The sequence below is a fragment of the Betta splendens genome, chromosome 4 (genome assembly GCF_900634795.4).
Source record: "Betta splendens chromosome 4, fBetSpl5.4, whole genome shotgun sequence".
NCBI classification, from domain to species: Eukaryota; Metazoa; Chordata; class Actinopteri; order Anabantiformes; family Osphronemidae; genus Betta; species Betta splendens.
In genome coordinates, this window is record NC_040884.2 from 24,387,156 (window position 1) to 24,404,054 (window position 16,899).

Below are 16,899 nucleotides of genomic sequence, written 5' to 3' on the forward strand. Positions count from 1 at the left end.
TGGCTGCACCAAATGGGGCTGCTGTAATAGAGCGGCTGCCTCGCTGGGCTGCAGATGGAGCGGGGAACAGATTGGGCAAGATGGGCAAATAGCCCATAATGCAAGCTTTTTGCCAGCAGCGCCGTGGTTTCCTCCTATCACGTCTCCATCCGCTCCCAAAAACGCGTCTGTGCCGAGATCCACGGGTAAAAAACGTACTCTGCTGCCGCTCCTCTCATCTCTTCCATTATTTCTTTCCTCTGCCTGTCGTCCGATCGCTGGCACCATTAACAAAAGAACTCCCTCATTTTTGAACATTGTAAATGATGTCGCAAAAGGAAAGTAGACAATGTGTTTCACCTGACGAAACACTGTGACAAAGTGGGCTCAAGTTCAGTTCAGCTTCATTGTGCGAGCTCCAAAACTACAATTTCACCATTTGTTGGCTGAATATTTCACATGATCCTCATGCTGCATACGGTCAGACCACACAAGTAGCAGATTAGTATCTGACAACAACAACAAATAGGAATAAACAGGGCAGCTGTCAGTCGCTGGCTTCTCTCCCAGAGGAAAAGGCCCCACAGCTTCAGGGAGGCTGTCGTTGGTCCTGAAGTCAGCGTGAACCCATGAGGCCGTAAATCTGGGACCACGGTAGTTTATACTGTACAGGGATCTGTGTGGAGAACATCTCAAAAGTTCACGTCTGAGCAGCATTCATATAAACAGCAGGTAAAAACTGCATAACACTGATTCAGGTCAAAACTAAAACTAGAAAAAAACATGTTTTAGTTGTTGGATCGATCTCCTGCTACTGAACCGTGTGAATGACCTGTCTCTGTTAATCACAAGAAAGTAAATGAAACCAAATTGGACAAAGCCAGTCGAACTGTCAATAAACTGAACCTTTGGATGACGATCTATCACTGAACGTACAGCTTTAATTAGTTGGGAGCAGCTTGATGATGAAAAGAGGAGAAAAAGCCTCGTGACTGCGCTGAAGCCAAACAACGCAGCGTGTTGATGCCAGAATCTGTTCTTGTGTCTCCATCTGCTGGACTTGAGGTGAGATGTTTGACAGTGTGGTGCAGTAGATGCTGCAGGTTCACGCACCCGCGTGCTCCACATACCTGCAGAGCATGAAGGCAGTCTGATGTGGTCCATAATGTGTCGGGTGGTGCTATGAGGCAGTGATGGTGCCATGGTGACGGTTTGCAGCCTGGATGAGAGCACAGTTCATGTGCACCGTCTCACTAAGAATTAACCTTGTGCTCAAAGTGACTTTAACGTAAGGATCTGATTGATTTCATGACCAGGTTTCACTGAAATGAGTGACTGAAGTATTGCATCCACCTTAATGATGAACCTGAGCTTTTATGTTTGTGGGTTTGAGAACAAGTGATTGAATCAGGTCAAAGTCAAAAGGACAGTTAAAGACCGACCGCCTGCCTCAAAGCTCAGCTGCAAAACAGCACAGGATGAAACACTGGATGGATGGTTTGTGTAGACGTCTGAATAATAAACAACCTGGTGACAACACATGTTTTAATAATTCATACAGTGTGCGTTGGAGACCACTTTGTTCGGTGGTTTGTATTCTAAATGTAACTTTCAGCATATGTTTGTTTGTCGTTGCTGCGTCTGCTGCGTTTCTTTACTGTTTTGGTGCAAGGCTGACGCAAGCGTGGCCTCGAGATGAGACGCGAGGATACTGTGGAACATGGAGGCTGTGTGTTTACTGAGACGAACTCTAGATTAAGCAATATTTAAAAAACGTTATGAAACGCAAGGCAAAATGTCGACTAATAAACTTCATGAGGTTTGGTCTTGAAGTGATTTCACTGTTCACAATGTCCCAAAATGAGGTTACTGTAATAGTTCCAGCACCTGATGGGCTCAGGTGAAGCCACCAGGTGTCAGTGAAGACTCACATTCCACAGTCGACGTTTAAAAAGGTCTCAGGATGTAAAACAGCTGCCAGGACATGAAGCACGTCCCAGTCACATGAGACTGGAAGATCGGTAATTAGGGTTTGAAAAGTTGGCTGATGAAATATGTTTTTATTCGTTCTCTTGCATTATTGCAGATTATGCATGAGAGAGAACCAAACGAGCTGTAAGATGCCTTTGTGTTATTTGTTACTAAACTAACCGTCTCAGGACCAGTAGTTAACAAGCGCAAGCTGCATGTGTTTTACAGGTTTTAGTGAAGTACGAATAGCTGAGATTTAATATTGTCTCATCACAAAGATGCAGGCCTTCATTGACCTGTCAGTCTAAGTCTCTGTGCACCACAGCATACTGTTTCTCCAAGGTCAATGAAACCATGACATCACCATGAGCATGTGTTTAAGATGGCGATTGTCCTTTGAAGCCTTTCAAACGCAGCCTCCACCTGAAGGCTTGGGAGTCGATGCAGAGCGCACGGCGCCGCTCTGAGGAGGAGGCCGGCGCTGTGCGTGAGAAGCAGCACTGCGTGGAATTCACAGAGCGCCCGAGAGCTTCACGGCATCAGGATTCCAGCAGGCTCTGGTGGAGCCACGCCAATGAGCACGAGAACAGACAGCACAGCAACATCCATCACTAACCACCCGCTCGCCTCTCTGTGCCAGCGCTTCCATACAGGTGTGTGTCCAGCCTGTAGTCACGGCTCCTTCTTTAGCACCGGGACGAGAGTGTTTTATTAATGTGCTGAGTGACATAAGAACACAAAGCATAAAAAACATTTACATTTATTACACTTGTAATACATTGTACATTTTATTTGTACATTTTATTTCTATTGATGATGTAAAGTGACAGTTTGTTGATTTTCCCTGTTTAATATCATTGCAATAAATTTTCCTTAATTTTGTCTGATTCTTCAAAATAATTCATTATGTATTTGCTGAACAAAATACTGATAACTTGGCTTTTGAGTTTGTTAAATGTTTAATTTAGAAGGTAATAAACTGCCTTCGTACCACTATAGCTTCTCCTTCACTGTTTAAGTCTCATCTACCTTCATGTCCGATCTCCGTGCTGCGTTTGACTAATACTGTATCATGAAATGGGCTTGTTCAAGTTTGATGAATTTGCATTCATGTTTGCGTTGCTTTTTGTCCAATCCGCCGCTGATGCTTGAAACATTTAGAATCATAATAAAAATATCACAATCAGCTCAACAACAGACAAACCCCTTTGTGTGTGAACAGTTAAGCCCCTAATCCTGGAGATAACACAAAACCTCATGACCTCTGCGCCTCAGTCCATTCAAACACACTTCTGATTTGTGAAATTGTTGTGTCTGTCTCGCCGCTGTTGTTGTTGCTCGAGTGCGACTAAAGCAGCTCCACGCTGATTAAAAACACAGTTAAGCCTCCGCGGCTTTGATTACACTATGAAATTCATCTTGTTACAGCTACACTTCTTTGTGTTGCTATTATGCAACGATCCCATCGTGCAGTCAGCTCACAGCCTCAGCAGCAGCAGCTTCCTCTCATAGCGTCTCATACATTTACATTTGCCGGAGAGAGAGAGTCTGCTGGAAACTGTCAACATATATTTCCCAGAATTCCGCCCGCCCGCCTCCAGCGAGAGTCTCAGGATTCAGCTGGAGCCGGTGCATTTGAGGCGTTGGTGGCGGCGGCGGCGGCGGCCGGCTTCCAGTCCGGCTGGTGGAAGTGGATTTCAAGGGTTCGGGCCCAGTTGGCAAACACCGTCTTCTCTGTGATGAAGCGATGGTGGCTTCCTCGTCGGCTGCGCTCGTGGGACAGATACATGGAGCACTCGTCCGGCCCCAGGGGCTCGTAGTAATGATACGGCAGCGAGGGGTGGGAGGAGGATCTATGGGGGGAGCACAAGTGTGAGGGAGGGATGTGGAAATAATTAGGAGATGAGAAGGGAGGAGGGAGGACGCAGTCACAGCAGGGACGAAGAGGCAGGAACAAAGGAAAAGAGATCAGAAGAATCTGGGCTCATGCTCTATGTGTTCATTAGGCACCAGCTTTTGCCTGTGACACAGTGGAACACTCAGCCGCTCGAGAGTCACTTCAATCTGGTCTGCATTTCTCCAGCGAAGACCCAAACCGTGGCCTCGTACAGTTGATCACGCTCCTACTCCCAGTCAACTGGATGTGACGAGGGCGTGAGCGGATGCTGTCGTTTCAAGCTATTCGTTAAAATCTGTCTATTATTGTGCACTATCGGAATGAATGTCTTCACCGGGCCCAGAAATCATCATTCATTCATTCACCAGCCCGGTGCTTGGATGTGAGACTCCAGCGGGAGAAAATCACATATTGTCATTAGAAGTGAGAAGGAGGGTCACAAGACATGACTCCTGCATTACATTCACATGCACCCAGGACGGAGCTGTGCTGGCAGAGATCGGCCCCTTCTCTTCATGCACTACTTGCCCTGTTTTGTCTAAACAGGAAGTGACAAACTGAAATTCTCTATTCTGAGGATCAGGCACTTCCACGGTTTTGCATGTATAATTTAGAAGCTGCAAAAGGATGTTGGAGAAAATGTCTCCACAAATGTGAAAAATTGAGCTTATTCTTGGCTGGTTGGCTGAAGGTTGTATTTCAAAATATAAATATGAAAGGTTTATATAATTTGAAGCATTTTTATATGAAAAGCCTGATGTTATTTGTTTTCATTTTCAGATGCTGGACACTTTAAATGGAGTCAGTGAGGATGTCCATTAGACTTACAGTAAAAACCCAAGGACACAAAGGTCTTGGTATTCAGGTGGTTTACATCATGTGAACACGGTTGCTAGGAAACTGACAGATTAAAGAATAGCAGCTTATTTCACTTTCACGCCGTTGAGGCTTTCTTGCCATTTCAGTGTCAAGTCTAATTGATAAGAATACAACAATAGGTGTCGGTGTGTGTGGGATCCAGCACAACCGGAGACGATGGAGGAATGAACAACAACAAGGACGACGGACGACACAAAGCAAGGGAATCGGTACGGCACCTGCAGAAGTCGGGCGGCACCATGCCGAACACGTCGATGCTGTCGCACAGCTCCACGGCTATGGCCATGGTGAACCAGCCCGTGCTCAGCCAGGAGTTGGACCGCTTCCTGGAAGACAAGAGGCGGCGGTTTGTATGCAAATACATGGAGCTTCTCTTCTGGGAAACGCGCTGATCAGATAAGATGCTGTGAAATCAGCGAAGCCTTGTGTTTGAACATCATTGGTTCAGCTTTCATAAATGAATAGGGACTCACTCACTCACTATGTAGGACGTGTGGTTTAACACTCATCATCATTGGGACGTTATTAGACTATCATTTCAGATGCAACATTATCTCATCATCCTATGATCTTACTGTTCATTTGCAAATGGCATAGCTTGATTTGGACCCACTGTCATATTATACAGTAAATGATGATGTCAGTGTTTCATATTCATCATGGTTCTCATTTCATTTTAGGACAGTGTAACATTGGGGCCAGTCAGCGCCTTCATCACCCAGGACGTGGATGAGGCCGGGCGTGGTTCTGCACCAGACGGAGCCTGAGGGTTCTGTCAGCGACCCACGCGGGTCCGTGCAGGATGAGCCTCTGAGGCGCGCTGGTGCTTGACTATTACAGACACGGCTGCGTTGGGTTCAAGCCTGGGGCCTGTCGCACGCGCTCCGTGTGGGTTTGCTCTCATCTGTCAGGGGAGGCGGCGAACGAGGCGGACCCGCCGGTTCTGCTGCTCTGTGGAGAATGCCGATGGAGCCGCACAGAGCCAGGCTGCAGTGACGGAGCTCAGGCTCTTGTGAGGAAACTCTTGTGGAACCACTCAGCTGCTAGTGTGGATGGGAGTCCAGCTACTGTGCAGTGAGCGGTGTTAAAGCCTCCTGTCCAGGAGCAGGTCTCGCTTCCTTTCTCTTTCATTTGAACCAGACCCAGGTGATTGTCCACCTGAATGTCATGACATTCCTGCAGCTGATCTGTTCTGTAATGTATCGTAATGACACTATTGTAATGTTTACCTATCGATGCCCGTCTCCTCTTTAAACAGCTCATCAAACTTTGCCATCTTCATCCAGGATATGATGTAGATCTGGAGCCTTGGCAGCAGCTGCTGCAGCAGCCTGAGGCTGTTGTACACGTGGCCCTTTCCGTCCCGCCTCATGCAGCTGCTGGGGCCCCAGAAGACGAACACGGTGTCCTGGCTGGCGTTCAGCAGCTCCTGCCGGCTCCGCATCACTCTCTGCAGGCTGGAGTGGGCCACCACGCGCAGGCTGGTGCGCCTGCCAACGTCCTGCTGGAAGCCCACGCTGGGAGCGTCGTTCATCCGGATGACGCAGTCGCGCCGGTCGATCTCCTCGCCCCGCCTCCTCCCGCTCAGCTGGCCGGAGCTGGTCACCAGGGCGCAGGTCCCGCAGTGCATCCTCAGAGGCTGAGGAGGTCAAAGCCAGCAGTTACTCGTTGGCCGTGAAGCATTACATTCGCCAGGAACTGGGGGATTTTCTGACCAAAACAGTGTCGATTGGATGTTGAGGTGAGTTTTCAGCCCCAAATTAAAGAGCAATGTTTTGTCATATACAGCATAAACAAACATGTAACACAGAGCACTGAGACGTGTGCAGTTCTTTTTTACGTAACCAATTATTCCAATTCACTGCAAGATTGTCATGGACAGCGGAGCAGAGGTTATTCTGCACAGTGTGTTTGAAGGCAAGTCCTGAATCCACAGCAACCAGGATTTTAATTCAGCCAAACAAAGCCTCAGAGAAGCTTTCAATATTCACATTGAGCACACAGACGCGGCTACAGCTCAGGTGTTTGTGTTGTCGTGTCCGAGTGGATAGTCAAAGTTGAAGAGGGTGAACTCGGATTGAATGATCAGCAGCAGAAGCCCAGAGACTCCTCACATGAATTATTCCCAGCCTAATAGAGAGCAGAGCTCCATTGGCATTCTGAACCGCACCCCGAGCTCCACACTCCATCAGGTTCTGAGGTGGGAACACGTGTGTGTGTGTGTGTGTGTGTGTGTGTGTGTGTGTGTGTGTGTGTGTGTGTGTGTGTGTGTGTGTGTGTGTGTGTGTGTGTGTGTGTGTGTGTGTGTGTGTGTGTGTATAGCACATACAGGTGATATTACCAGCGCCACAGGCTGTGCTGCTCCCATCGCTGTATTTATAGCACTCTCCTCTCCTTCTGTCTGTGAAGTGCTACATGTGTGGTGTGTGAGTGTGACGTGGCCCCAGATATGTCGACATTTATTTCTGTAGACTGTGGGCTCTATAAGCCTGGATGCACATCCAGTCCAGCTGGTATCCCTTCTATACTGTGCATACATGCACAAGCCCCCTATAAATCCTATGTGTGTGTGTGTGTGTGTGTGTGTGTGTGTGTGTGTGTGTGTGTGTGTGTGTGTGTGTGTGTGTGTGTGTGTGTGTGTGTGTGTGTGTGTGCAGACTCCTCCCACCCTCAGTAACAGGTAGATTGGAGCAAATTACACGCTCGACTGCGCAAACACTCCCTCCCTGTCTCTCAGTGAAAAATCTCCTACATAAAACAGAAGCGCTGTCCAAATGATTACCACCAAGCAACTCTTAATACTAAAAACAGTCGGGCAATGTGTTAAAGCAGTGACAGTCAATGAAGGTTGGGCGGTTGGTCTTGTAGCTGTGAAATAATAAAAAGTCCTTGACAGTGAGGCTGAAGCGTTACCACCAGCTCCCCGAGCCTCTGACAACTTGATGACACTTTGAAAAAGCTACTTATTGAGTGTTCGTCACGGCGTGAGGGGTTTTCAGAGTCAGATGGAGGCCTTTTCACCTGCAGGCGCCCGAGGAGGCGGCCCAACGTCTAATGGATGAGTGAATGGATGAACAGGTTTACTGTAACACGTGGTAATGCTACACTGTATAAGTTCACACACACACACACACACACACACACACACACACACACACACACACACACACACACACACACACACACACGACGTTGTGAGCATCAATCCAAAGGCAGCAGGTTTGACTTCGCGAGGCTGTTCAGTGAAGGAACAGGATGTGATGGCGTTCACGGAAGCAGCAGGAGAAGCAGTTCAGAGCGTCGCTCTGGTTCCAGTCCCAGTCAATCATCGCCCACACACAAGCCTCCACTCATCGGTTTGATCCTGCTTTCACACTATCCAGGAGAACCCGTGATCATTGCTTCTGGAGCCAAACCCATCAGTCAGTCTGCCTGCGGTTCTTCAGGCCTGCTCCACAAAAACCAGGGCTGAGTTATTTAGAGGTCGGACAGAAGTTACGAGCAGAAAACAACAAAGGAAATGCCCCTGTTACATAATTAACCCTAAGCTAAAAGGATGAAGCTGGAACCATTACCTTCATCCATTCACACACAGACGTGCAGAATAAACACCAGAACTGGTGTTTATTGTTGGTCCACAGATGTTACGATCATCAAAGTGTCTCAAATTTCAATACACTTGTTTTTGAGTATTTTCTCAAACGATGGAAGTAAATTACTGCACACACACACACACAAACAGAGGCAGGTGGGAGCAAACCAAGACCCAGCTGTATCGTCTCACAGATGCACAAAGAATTTAGATGTTGATCGTCATCATAAGAGCAACTGTAGCCTGTATTCTGTAGCGCAGAATTAGGCTAATGGCGCGACTGAGAGCAGAGCTGGATTAAGTGGCACCTGTTCGGCGCCACAATCAGCACTGCTTTCTGTTCTCCGAGACCTATTAATTACGCAGGAATCCTCCTGACAGTTGACATCTCATTAGGCTCCTCCTGGTGACACACATTCCAGCGAGCCGAGCACCCTGTGATCTCAATTTGACGGGACTATAAAGGCGAGACAATCAATGCAAGCTCAGCCACAAAGAGTGGGGAGGGTTTTCAGCCGGCGCAGCCGTGTTGCGTGGAGAAATGTCCTGTTCTGCCGGTTTCCATGAAACGTCCTGTCGGCTCTTATCACTCATCCTTTTTATGCAGCGCAAGAGCAAAGCAACAGTTTAAAATGAGAGACTCTTTTGTGTCTGCCAGGAAGGTAATGAGATCGTTCACACAGCGTCACGCACAACTGAACCACAAGTGAGCGTTAGGAGGCTGCATCATTTCACTGTTTGGAAAGGAGTTCCTTTATTATATCAATATTCAGCGGTGCCAGGATGCCTCCTGTGTGGTAGATAGAGTTCAAGCAGCTGTGGGGTCCAGACTGTTTAGAACCAGGCTCATTTCGTCGACAGCACTGTCTGTGTGGGATTTGTAGTGTGTCTGACTTGCATTTACTCGCTGAACTCAAAGTTTACCTTCACGACGCACATAACAGCGGTTTTCAGCTGGACGAGGCGTTCGAGAACAGCTGAGATATGGGGTTTGTAGCAACAGCAATAAGAAAGAGCGGTGTCTCCGCCGAACAGGGGCGCGCCTGCAAACAGAGCTGTGCAGCCGCACTTTGATGGTGATACAATCTGTTCTCTGTCTCTGTACATTAACGCAATTACAAGACTGGAGAGAAGGAACATTAAAAATAGATCGGCATAGGAGGGGGGAGCATAGCCGAGGCCGAGTGCGTTAGAGACTGTGGGCGCACGGGAAGGTTGTGTCCATTATACGTAGGTCCACAGAATCCACACATGTGGACTCACAGGTTTTGTGATTAGAACGTATAAAGGCCAAGGTGGATTGATCCTGCTGCTCAAAGGTCAACACTGCTTTAAGTAGAGCAAACAACGGGGGGAGGGTGTGTGTGTGTGTGTGTGTGTGTGTGTGTGTGCAACTCTGCAGCTCTAATTACTGTACCGTAGCTTGTCAAACAAGGGGGAAATACACAGAAACCTGCAGACCTTGCAGAAGATCAATAATAATCTTGCTGTAAACATTGTATATTGTGCATTTCTGCTTTTTGCACTTCTGGTCAGACATTAAATTGCATTTCACTGCTGTACTTACACATGTGTAATGACAACAAAGTTTAATCTATTCTAACTCTAATCTAATAAATTGATGATGACCTAATCTGTCATCTGAACGCAATGATCTAATGAACAGTGAGAGAAGCCAAACACAAAATATCTCAAATGAATGTGCTCCATGTCGTTAAACTCCGATAGAAAGTGTCAAATCTTCCAAAAAAGAACATAGAGCGAAGCTCTCTCTGATTTATGTGCGCTGTGTTTTGTGACCTCTTGGCTGAGGCGTAAGTGAGTGAGGTGGCCACAGATCCCCACCCACCTCCACTGAAACCACAGCCCACGCACACAAGATATGCACAAAGGCTCCAACAGGCTATAAACAGGGTCCAGCAGGCGCATTAGACAACGCGCGCCTCACATTTTCAAGCATCCCTGCCTCTGATGAGGATATCAATTTTTTACGTGTCTGGTGTTTTATGTGTGCGTGCGTGCGTGCGTGCGTGCGTGCGTGTTTCAGAGCCAAGATTCCCTCCAGCAGCAGCAGTGGACCTCACACCACCCTGAAGGGCTCCACCCACGCCACAGATCCTCCAGCAGGTCTGCTCTGGTTAGTCACTCTTGACTCCGACTGAAGGTGCAGATGAAGCCGAGGGGGTGGGGGGTGTATCAGAGTGACACTAAGCAGTATGAACATGTCAAGGTTTGGATCCATCATGAATCACCCATCATCCAGCAGGAGGTGAGCAATAAAGTGCCAGCACACCCAGAAAGTCTTTTTTAAAAAAAGTTTCATGAGTTAATTTAAAATCTTGGAGTCTGTAGCTACATCCAGAACCCGAAACCTGCCCCTGTTCCATTATTCTCACTCCTGCACTTCATTGGCCATTAGAGGATGATAGGTGAACTAGCCAACAGTTCCTATGCTTCATTCAGCGGTGCCGGCTGCATATCTGTCTGACAGATGGACATTATGCTATCTGAACCATGCATCCGTGTGAACGGGCCGCTGCGTCTGAACCTGGAGCAACTCACGCTTTGCCCATGAACACTGGTACTCAATGTCAGAGTCTCCTTCAGACAAGCAAACCAATGTGATGTCTTAATGAATCCTTAAAATAAAACGGGCAAAAATAGCTTTGAGACGAGCATTGGCAGGAATGAAATGCACTGGTGCCTATTTGCCAAAAAGCTGCAAACTACTTTCAGCTGAAAAACCCGGACGGCAATTTCAGCTGTAACGGCGGCTAAGAACATAATTCAGCATAAAAGTGATTTTGCCATTTCTCCCTCAAACCAGGACACTATCAGCATGAAAAGACATTATACACTGACATACTGAAGTCTGCATTCCTTGAAGGACTGCAGCACAGACTGGGCACCGTTGGTGTCACCATCACAGTTCATTATGCGAGCATGTGATTACAAACAGGTCAAAATACACCAAACTGCGGTTCCTGCCCCTGCAGTGACTAATGCACTGGCAACAGGCGGGACCCACCCAGGTTAAAACCTTACAAACTAAAAGCAAACCTGCTATTAGCATCTGTGAACATCAGCGGAATAGAAATGCATGAGAGGACTGAGTTCCTCTACTGTATGTGTGCAGCTGTTGCATACAGTATTTACCTTATGATCCATGACCCCTGCGTATCCTTCCAGCGTTGCTTTGCTCTGTCTCTGCGGCGCCTCTGGCTTTTTCACAGATGAAGCCGGAGCATCCACGAGGTGGGAAGACGTTGGTGTCACTGAGGAAGATGACGTGTCACCAGAGCTACTGTTGTACACCAGCATGATGCTGGTAACCATGGTGACGACGATGATGCCACTAACTCCTTGGTACTAAAGAGACAAAGAGAGCGCACAAGTTCAATAAAAAAGGCAAAAAACCCAAATCAAGTCAGGCAAGTTTGTGTCCATGAGCAGGACGCAGCGGCCTCCGCACGGCTGCGGACGAACTGACACCTGTGCCGCTCAAATGCGCTCGACAGGAAGCGTGTCTTAGCGAGCGGCGCAAAAATACAGTAGCAGTGAGGCGATGTTTCATAATTACCCCACCCCCACGAAAAGCCACAACTTCAGACAAGTGCTCTGCTTTAGTATTATTTTACAGGCGTCGCATAATTCCAGCGGACAGTGCAATCAGGTCACATTTAACTGTAACATGAACGGAGCCCCTGCTGTGACTCACTTCTGAGCAGCACAAACACCAAAGCTCCGCACAAAGGAATACTACAGTGATATCTGCTGCGGGTCACATCCGTAATTACCACTCTTATCTTCATCCTCACGTGCGTTGGTCGAGCCTTGCTCCCGTCGGGGCGTCGGGACTCCTCGGCGCGCGACACTTGAGCGGCAGCATCACTGGGAGAAGCGCGCAGCGGAGGAGAGCGCCGCTCCACTACTCTTTCGCATGTCCTCCTCTACAGGGACGCCCGCACTCAGCCGCGCGCCTCTCATGGTCCTAAACAACGCAACTTCCCGGCGCAGCGCAGCTCCGGGCGTCACGGCACAATCATTGCGTTTATTACATTTTTTAAAGCCCGCAGTCTGCGGTCCTCCCCCTTTGTCCCGTGCTCATTCGAACCTGAACTAATAAACCTTCATGACTGTGAAGATTTTTTCATTCATTTTGTAGCAACAGTTTGTTTTGAGATGCATTTATTATTATCCCATGTATCCAATATTGTGCTCATTGTGTCAATATAATGGAGTCGCAATGCCACAGAAAATGACAATGGGTGTTAGTTAGCAGTTATTCTTATTGAGGACTTGTACATATCCATGTTTCCAACCAAAAGATTAAGATATGTGTAACATTCTGTGCCAGAATATACAATGCTGGAGATCATTTACATTTTATTTTTAAATAATTCATCTGAAAGGAAGTTATTGTATTGATTATTACTGCAGGTTTCAGTATCATCTGCTTCAGACCGTGGTTGTGGGCGATATCACGTAACTGCAATGAGTTGCTGACTTACTGTAGAAAAACATATTTAGAGAAGTGATGCATGTCTTGACATCTTCAGGGTGGAAGTCTTTATTAGCAGCCAAACCTTTAGGTTTCAGCAAGATGTTTGAGATTATTGGATTTCTTTGTGAAAGAGTCCTTTAGACATCTTTTTACTCACAGTTCATGGAAACCTGAGCAGCCAAAGCTCACTGCAGGAGAAAGAATCTGTTTATACGTAGACGCCCTTTAAGCTGGGAGTAGGGTGTTAAATGTCTTCTGCCTTTCATGTCGAGTCCTTCTTCAGTAAGTGTCATCTGTTGGCTTATGGGCATTAATGAAGAATTTATTTTAAAAACGAACCAGTGAGAGCTTGTGTATTTCCTTTTATGTTTTTGTTCATAGTTTACATAAACTTACATAAACCTTTTATACAGTACTAAGGCTACAGTGGTTTATATAAAATGTGATTTATGTGAGTATGTTACAACAACTCTGTAATGAAGGTAAAGACACGTGTCAGACTCAACCTGTGTCTTTTCATGTCCCTCATCAATATGCATCCAAGACATTTATCCTAATTATTGAGAAACACACAAACGTTTTAATAATAAAAGAGGTTGACATTTATTTTTAGTACAGTTTTGTTTTATTATAGTACAAGACCACAAATTACAGTTTCTTTTTTCATTACTGTACCATAAATTTAAAACAACAGCATTCTCTTCAGAACAGCTTCATCTGCCTGTTGCTGTGTCTTGTGGGAAAACATGCCATCAGCCCGCCCCTCTGCTGTCAATCACTAAGTCACTACAGCGTGTCCTCTTCCTCTCAGGAGTGAGCTGAGCACCTATTGGGAAACCAGAAACATGATTAGAAAGATTCTGTAGCTGTTCTGGCGTTTATCAGTCTTTTAAACTATGGGTTGGTCCCAATTCTTCTACTGTATGTGAGATTCTCCCAACCTGCTCCTCATGAGTTAGTGTAGAGATGCTGGACACAACAAATGTTTCCATTTACGCTAACGGATCAATGACTATAGGTCACAGGTCTATTGTCCGTATTCTTTTTTTGATGCCATTTAAAATAACAGCAAACAGGAACAAGATCCACAGGCCCTGGATGGGTGAATTCCAACGTCATGTTTTTACCAGGTTAGGTTCTAAACAAGAGAAAATGAGGGTGATTATAATGAGCATGTAAGTCCAGTTCTTTAAGCTTCTATCAAGCCTTTATACAGTTGAGGCAGTGACTTTCAGGCCCAGGTTCCTAAGTCCAGCAGCTCTGAAACTGAAACAGAGGCTATTTTAATCCCATGTCATTTGTTGGTTTGACAGAATCGATAAGACTGAGAACATATACAAATGAACACCTGAAATGGAGACAACACTACATTTTGTTCAAGGTCAGAAAAGGTTATTCTGAGCTACAACGTGTCTGACACATAAATGACTTGACCGTCTCTAAAGCGGTGTTTGCTTATATTCACAGTGATTTTTTAATGAGATTTCACTTCATTTTTGTCTGGGCCTTTGTGGTTTCCTTTCACACCGTGGGCCCACATCACTAGTAGAACAATCCCAATCAGAACTGATCCGTCTCACTCTGGAGCAGCCTCGCGGCGCACCTCGTCATTGTGGATTCAACTGGCAGGCTGTGTGTTTTGATTAGTTTCCCGTGCATCTGAAAAAACAGCTCCGGGGAGCGCACAAGAGCAAGGCAAATGTCTGCGCAACAAAACCTTTTTTAATTAACTCCAACCTCCTCTTCGGTGAGGTGCCAGACGCTCGTCTGCATGCGCTGAGCCAAACACAATACAAGTGTGAAATCGTTTGTTCTGTTTGCACCTGTTTACTGAGCCAAAAGCTGTTAGTTTCTACTCATTACACGGTCCCTAACTTAAAAAGTCTATGCCTTTGGGTGTCATTCAAGAAACTAGAAGTCAAGGGACTGCTAATCTACTTCAAACGGATGTTTCTTTATTCTGCCTATTTCTTTTCCTTTTAAAGACATGCTGGAAGTTACAAAGTTAATAGTCCATATATTTGTATGAATGTAATCAGTTTAAAGACAATATATTTTAAAAATGATTGTATTAGTTCTACAGCAATTAGACCATATTCAATGGATCTCATGAAATGAATGTTTGGCATCTAATTATTTTTTTTATGGCTAAGTGTGAAGTGTGAATATAATCATACAACACAAAGTAGTAACAGTGAACCACTATTAGCTGAATGGCAACTAACTGTAAAACCAGTAGAATGATTAAACGCTTGCAGACATTAAGGTGGAGGTGGTGGTGAGTTGGCTGGAATGTGACTGTTCTCCAGTCCAGACAAACACTGTGCAATTACACTGAAGCTTTAAAGAAAGAGCAAGTGTCAGGCTTTACGTCCTTCATTCTCAAATAAAACATCTTCATTGCCTTTGCTTACAGACAGATCATTGACTCGTCAGCTGACATGCCCACAAATCACAGATACAATTTCCTGTTTCCCCATTTTACACAATTGTTGTTTTTATCCAACAGATTGAAAACAAAGATTAACAAGATTGACTTGTGCACTCTGCATCTCTGTGCCCGTTCAGGCAGTGATGCTACTGCTCTATAGCTCCATTATTTCCTTTATAGTGAGCTCAAGGGATTTCAGTTTGTAGGAGTCAGCAGGGCAGAATGCAACTGCAACGACTGTAAGCACTTTATGGATAGAATAACTGGAACTGTTTTGAGAGAATCTTCCTTTGATTCCTATTATCAAAGAAAAGACTGCAGAAGAACTGCTGTAGAGATAGAAATCCTCTTTTCCTTTGTTTCCGAGTCAAAGAAGGTGGCAAACCAGAACAGCACAAAGTGTGACTGCATCTGCTGTGCACCCTTTCAATTATGTAATTAGCAAGCTGTGGGCATCCATCATTTTCACTGAATGACAAGCAGATGGGCTGGCAACCCTGGAAAATACAATCATTCTTAGAGAGAAACCAACTGCATCTACAGCATGTGCTCCATTGTTCCTCTTCAGTCCTTGCAGGATTAATAACACTTCCACTGGCAATTAACAATTTATTTGACTGATCTTGATATATAATAAAATGATGCAATATTGTGGAGTTTTATTTATTTATGGTAAAATGTACAGTATGTAAAAACTGAAATGAACAGTACATAGATACTATAGACTGCAGCTCCTTTCTTTTAATTTAATAGTTCTGCTTTAAACATTATTATATAACACTGTACATGAATTACCCTCGCATGAAAAGACACAGTAACCCACCCAAACCATTCAGCTCAGTGTTTCCATCTGGGCTGTAAGGGTCTTACAGGGTGACTGTATGGTGTGCTACCATTTGAATCCTTCTGTGTCAAAGGTATCTGCCGACCAGGCAACGAGGACTTTGTTTGTCTGTCTCTCTGTTTTAGTACCAGTGACACCAAGATGAATTGTTTTACATTTACTGTAGCACATAGAGTAATAATATGATTCATATTCTCCATTTAGAATCGTGTCTGCTGGCAGAGAGCCTGACACATCAATCTCTGATCTGTCCTGTGGATCCAATTCCTTTTAATAACCAGCATCCTAAGTTTGCATTACTTTAATCTCCAGAACAACTAAGTGAGATCAATATTTAGATCTCAGTCATTAATTTATTTTATTTTTAAATTTATTACTAAACTATTTCTATTTCTAATCGAGTTTTACATTGAAGGTATTAGGTCATTCCATTTATAGATATTGCACTCTATATAATAAATTTTCTATTTACCTGTATTAAATACATATATACCCAGGGGCCAAATACAGGAGTTTTCACTCGTGTTTGTTTTTCTTCTACTGAATTTATTTTATCGTAAGCATTTGAATCTCTATTATAGTTATCTTTACATTATATTTTTATTATTATAAATTACAGGTGCACCAGACAGACACAAAGAAGACTCTAACGCCATTGCTGACATAGACGGTGGCTGCAGCGTCATTGAGCACTGCAATGTCCCAGACGTCCCACCAGGGGTCAGTGTTTCTCCACCGGACACAAATGTAACCGCAAAGCACAGCTGCGTTGGCTCTATTGTTCCTCAACCAACAAGCTGAT

General features: G+C 45.3%; 1 protein-coding gene across 1 annotated transcript; it reads right to left on the reverse strand.

Moving 5' to 3' along the window:
* Positions 1-2,694: 2,694 nt before the first annotated feature.
* On the reverse strand, positions 2,695-12,337 carry st6galnac5b (ST6 (alpha-N-acetyl-neuraminyl-2,3-beta-galactosyl-1,3)-N-acetylgalactosaminide alpha-2,6-sialyltransferase 5b). Its single transcript, XM_029148730.3, has 5 exons — positions 12,116-12,337; positions 11,475-11,687; positions 5,956-6,365; positions 4,945-5,052; positions 2,695-3,803 (listed from the first exon to the last, which is right to left on the reverse strand). Exons 1-5 carry the CDS (start codon positions 12,128-12,130, stop codon positions 3,560-3,562), a joined length of 990 nt encoding a protein of 329 aa, XP_029004563.1. The 5' UTR covers positions 12,131-12,337; the 3' UTR covers positions 2,695-3,559.
* Between the last annotated feature and the right edge of the window lie 4,562 nt (positions 12,338-16,899).

Coding starts and splice junctions, on each gene's coding strand:
- st6galnac5b (XM_029148730.3), bottom strand. Junction 5,053..5,955: donor GAGGAGACGGGCATCGATAG/GTAAACATTACA, acceptor CTTGTCTTCCAG/GAAGCGGTCCAACTCCTGGC. Junction 3,804..4,944: donor GTGCCGCCCGACTTCTGCAG/GTGCCGTACCGA, acceptor CTCCCCCCATAG/ATCCTCCTCCCACCCCTCGC.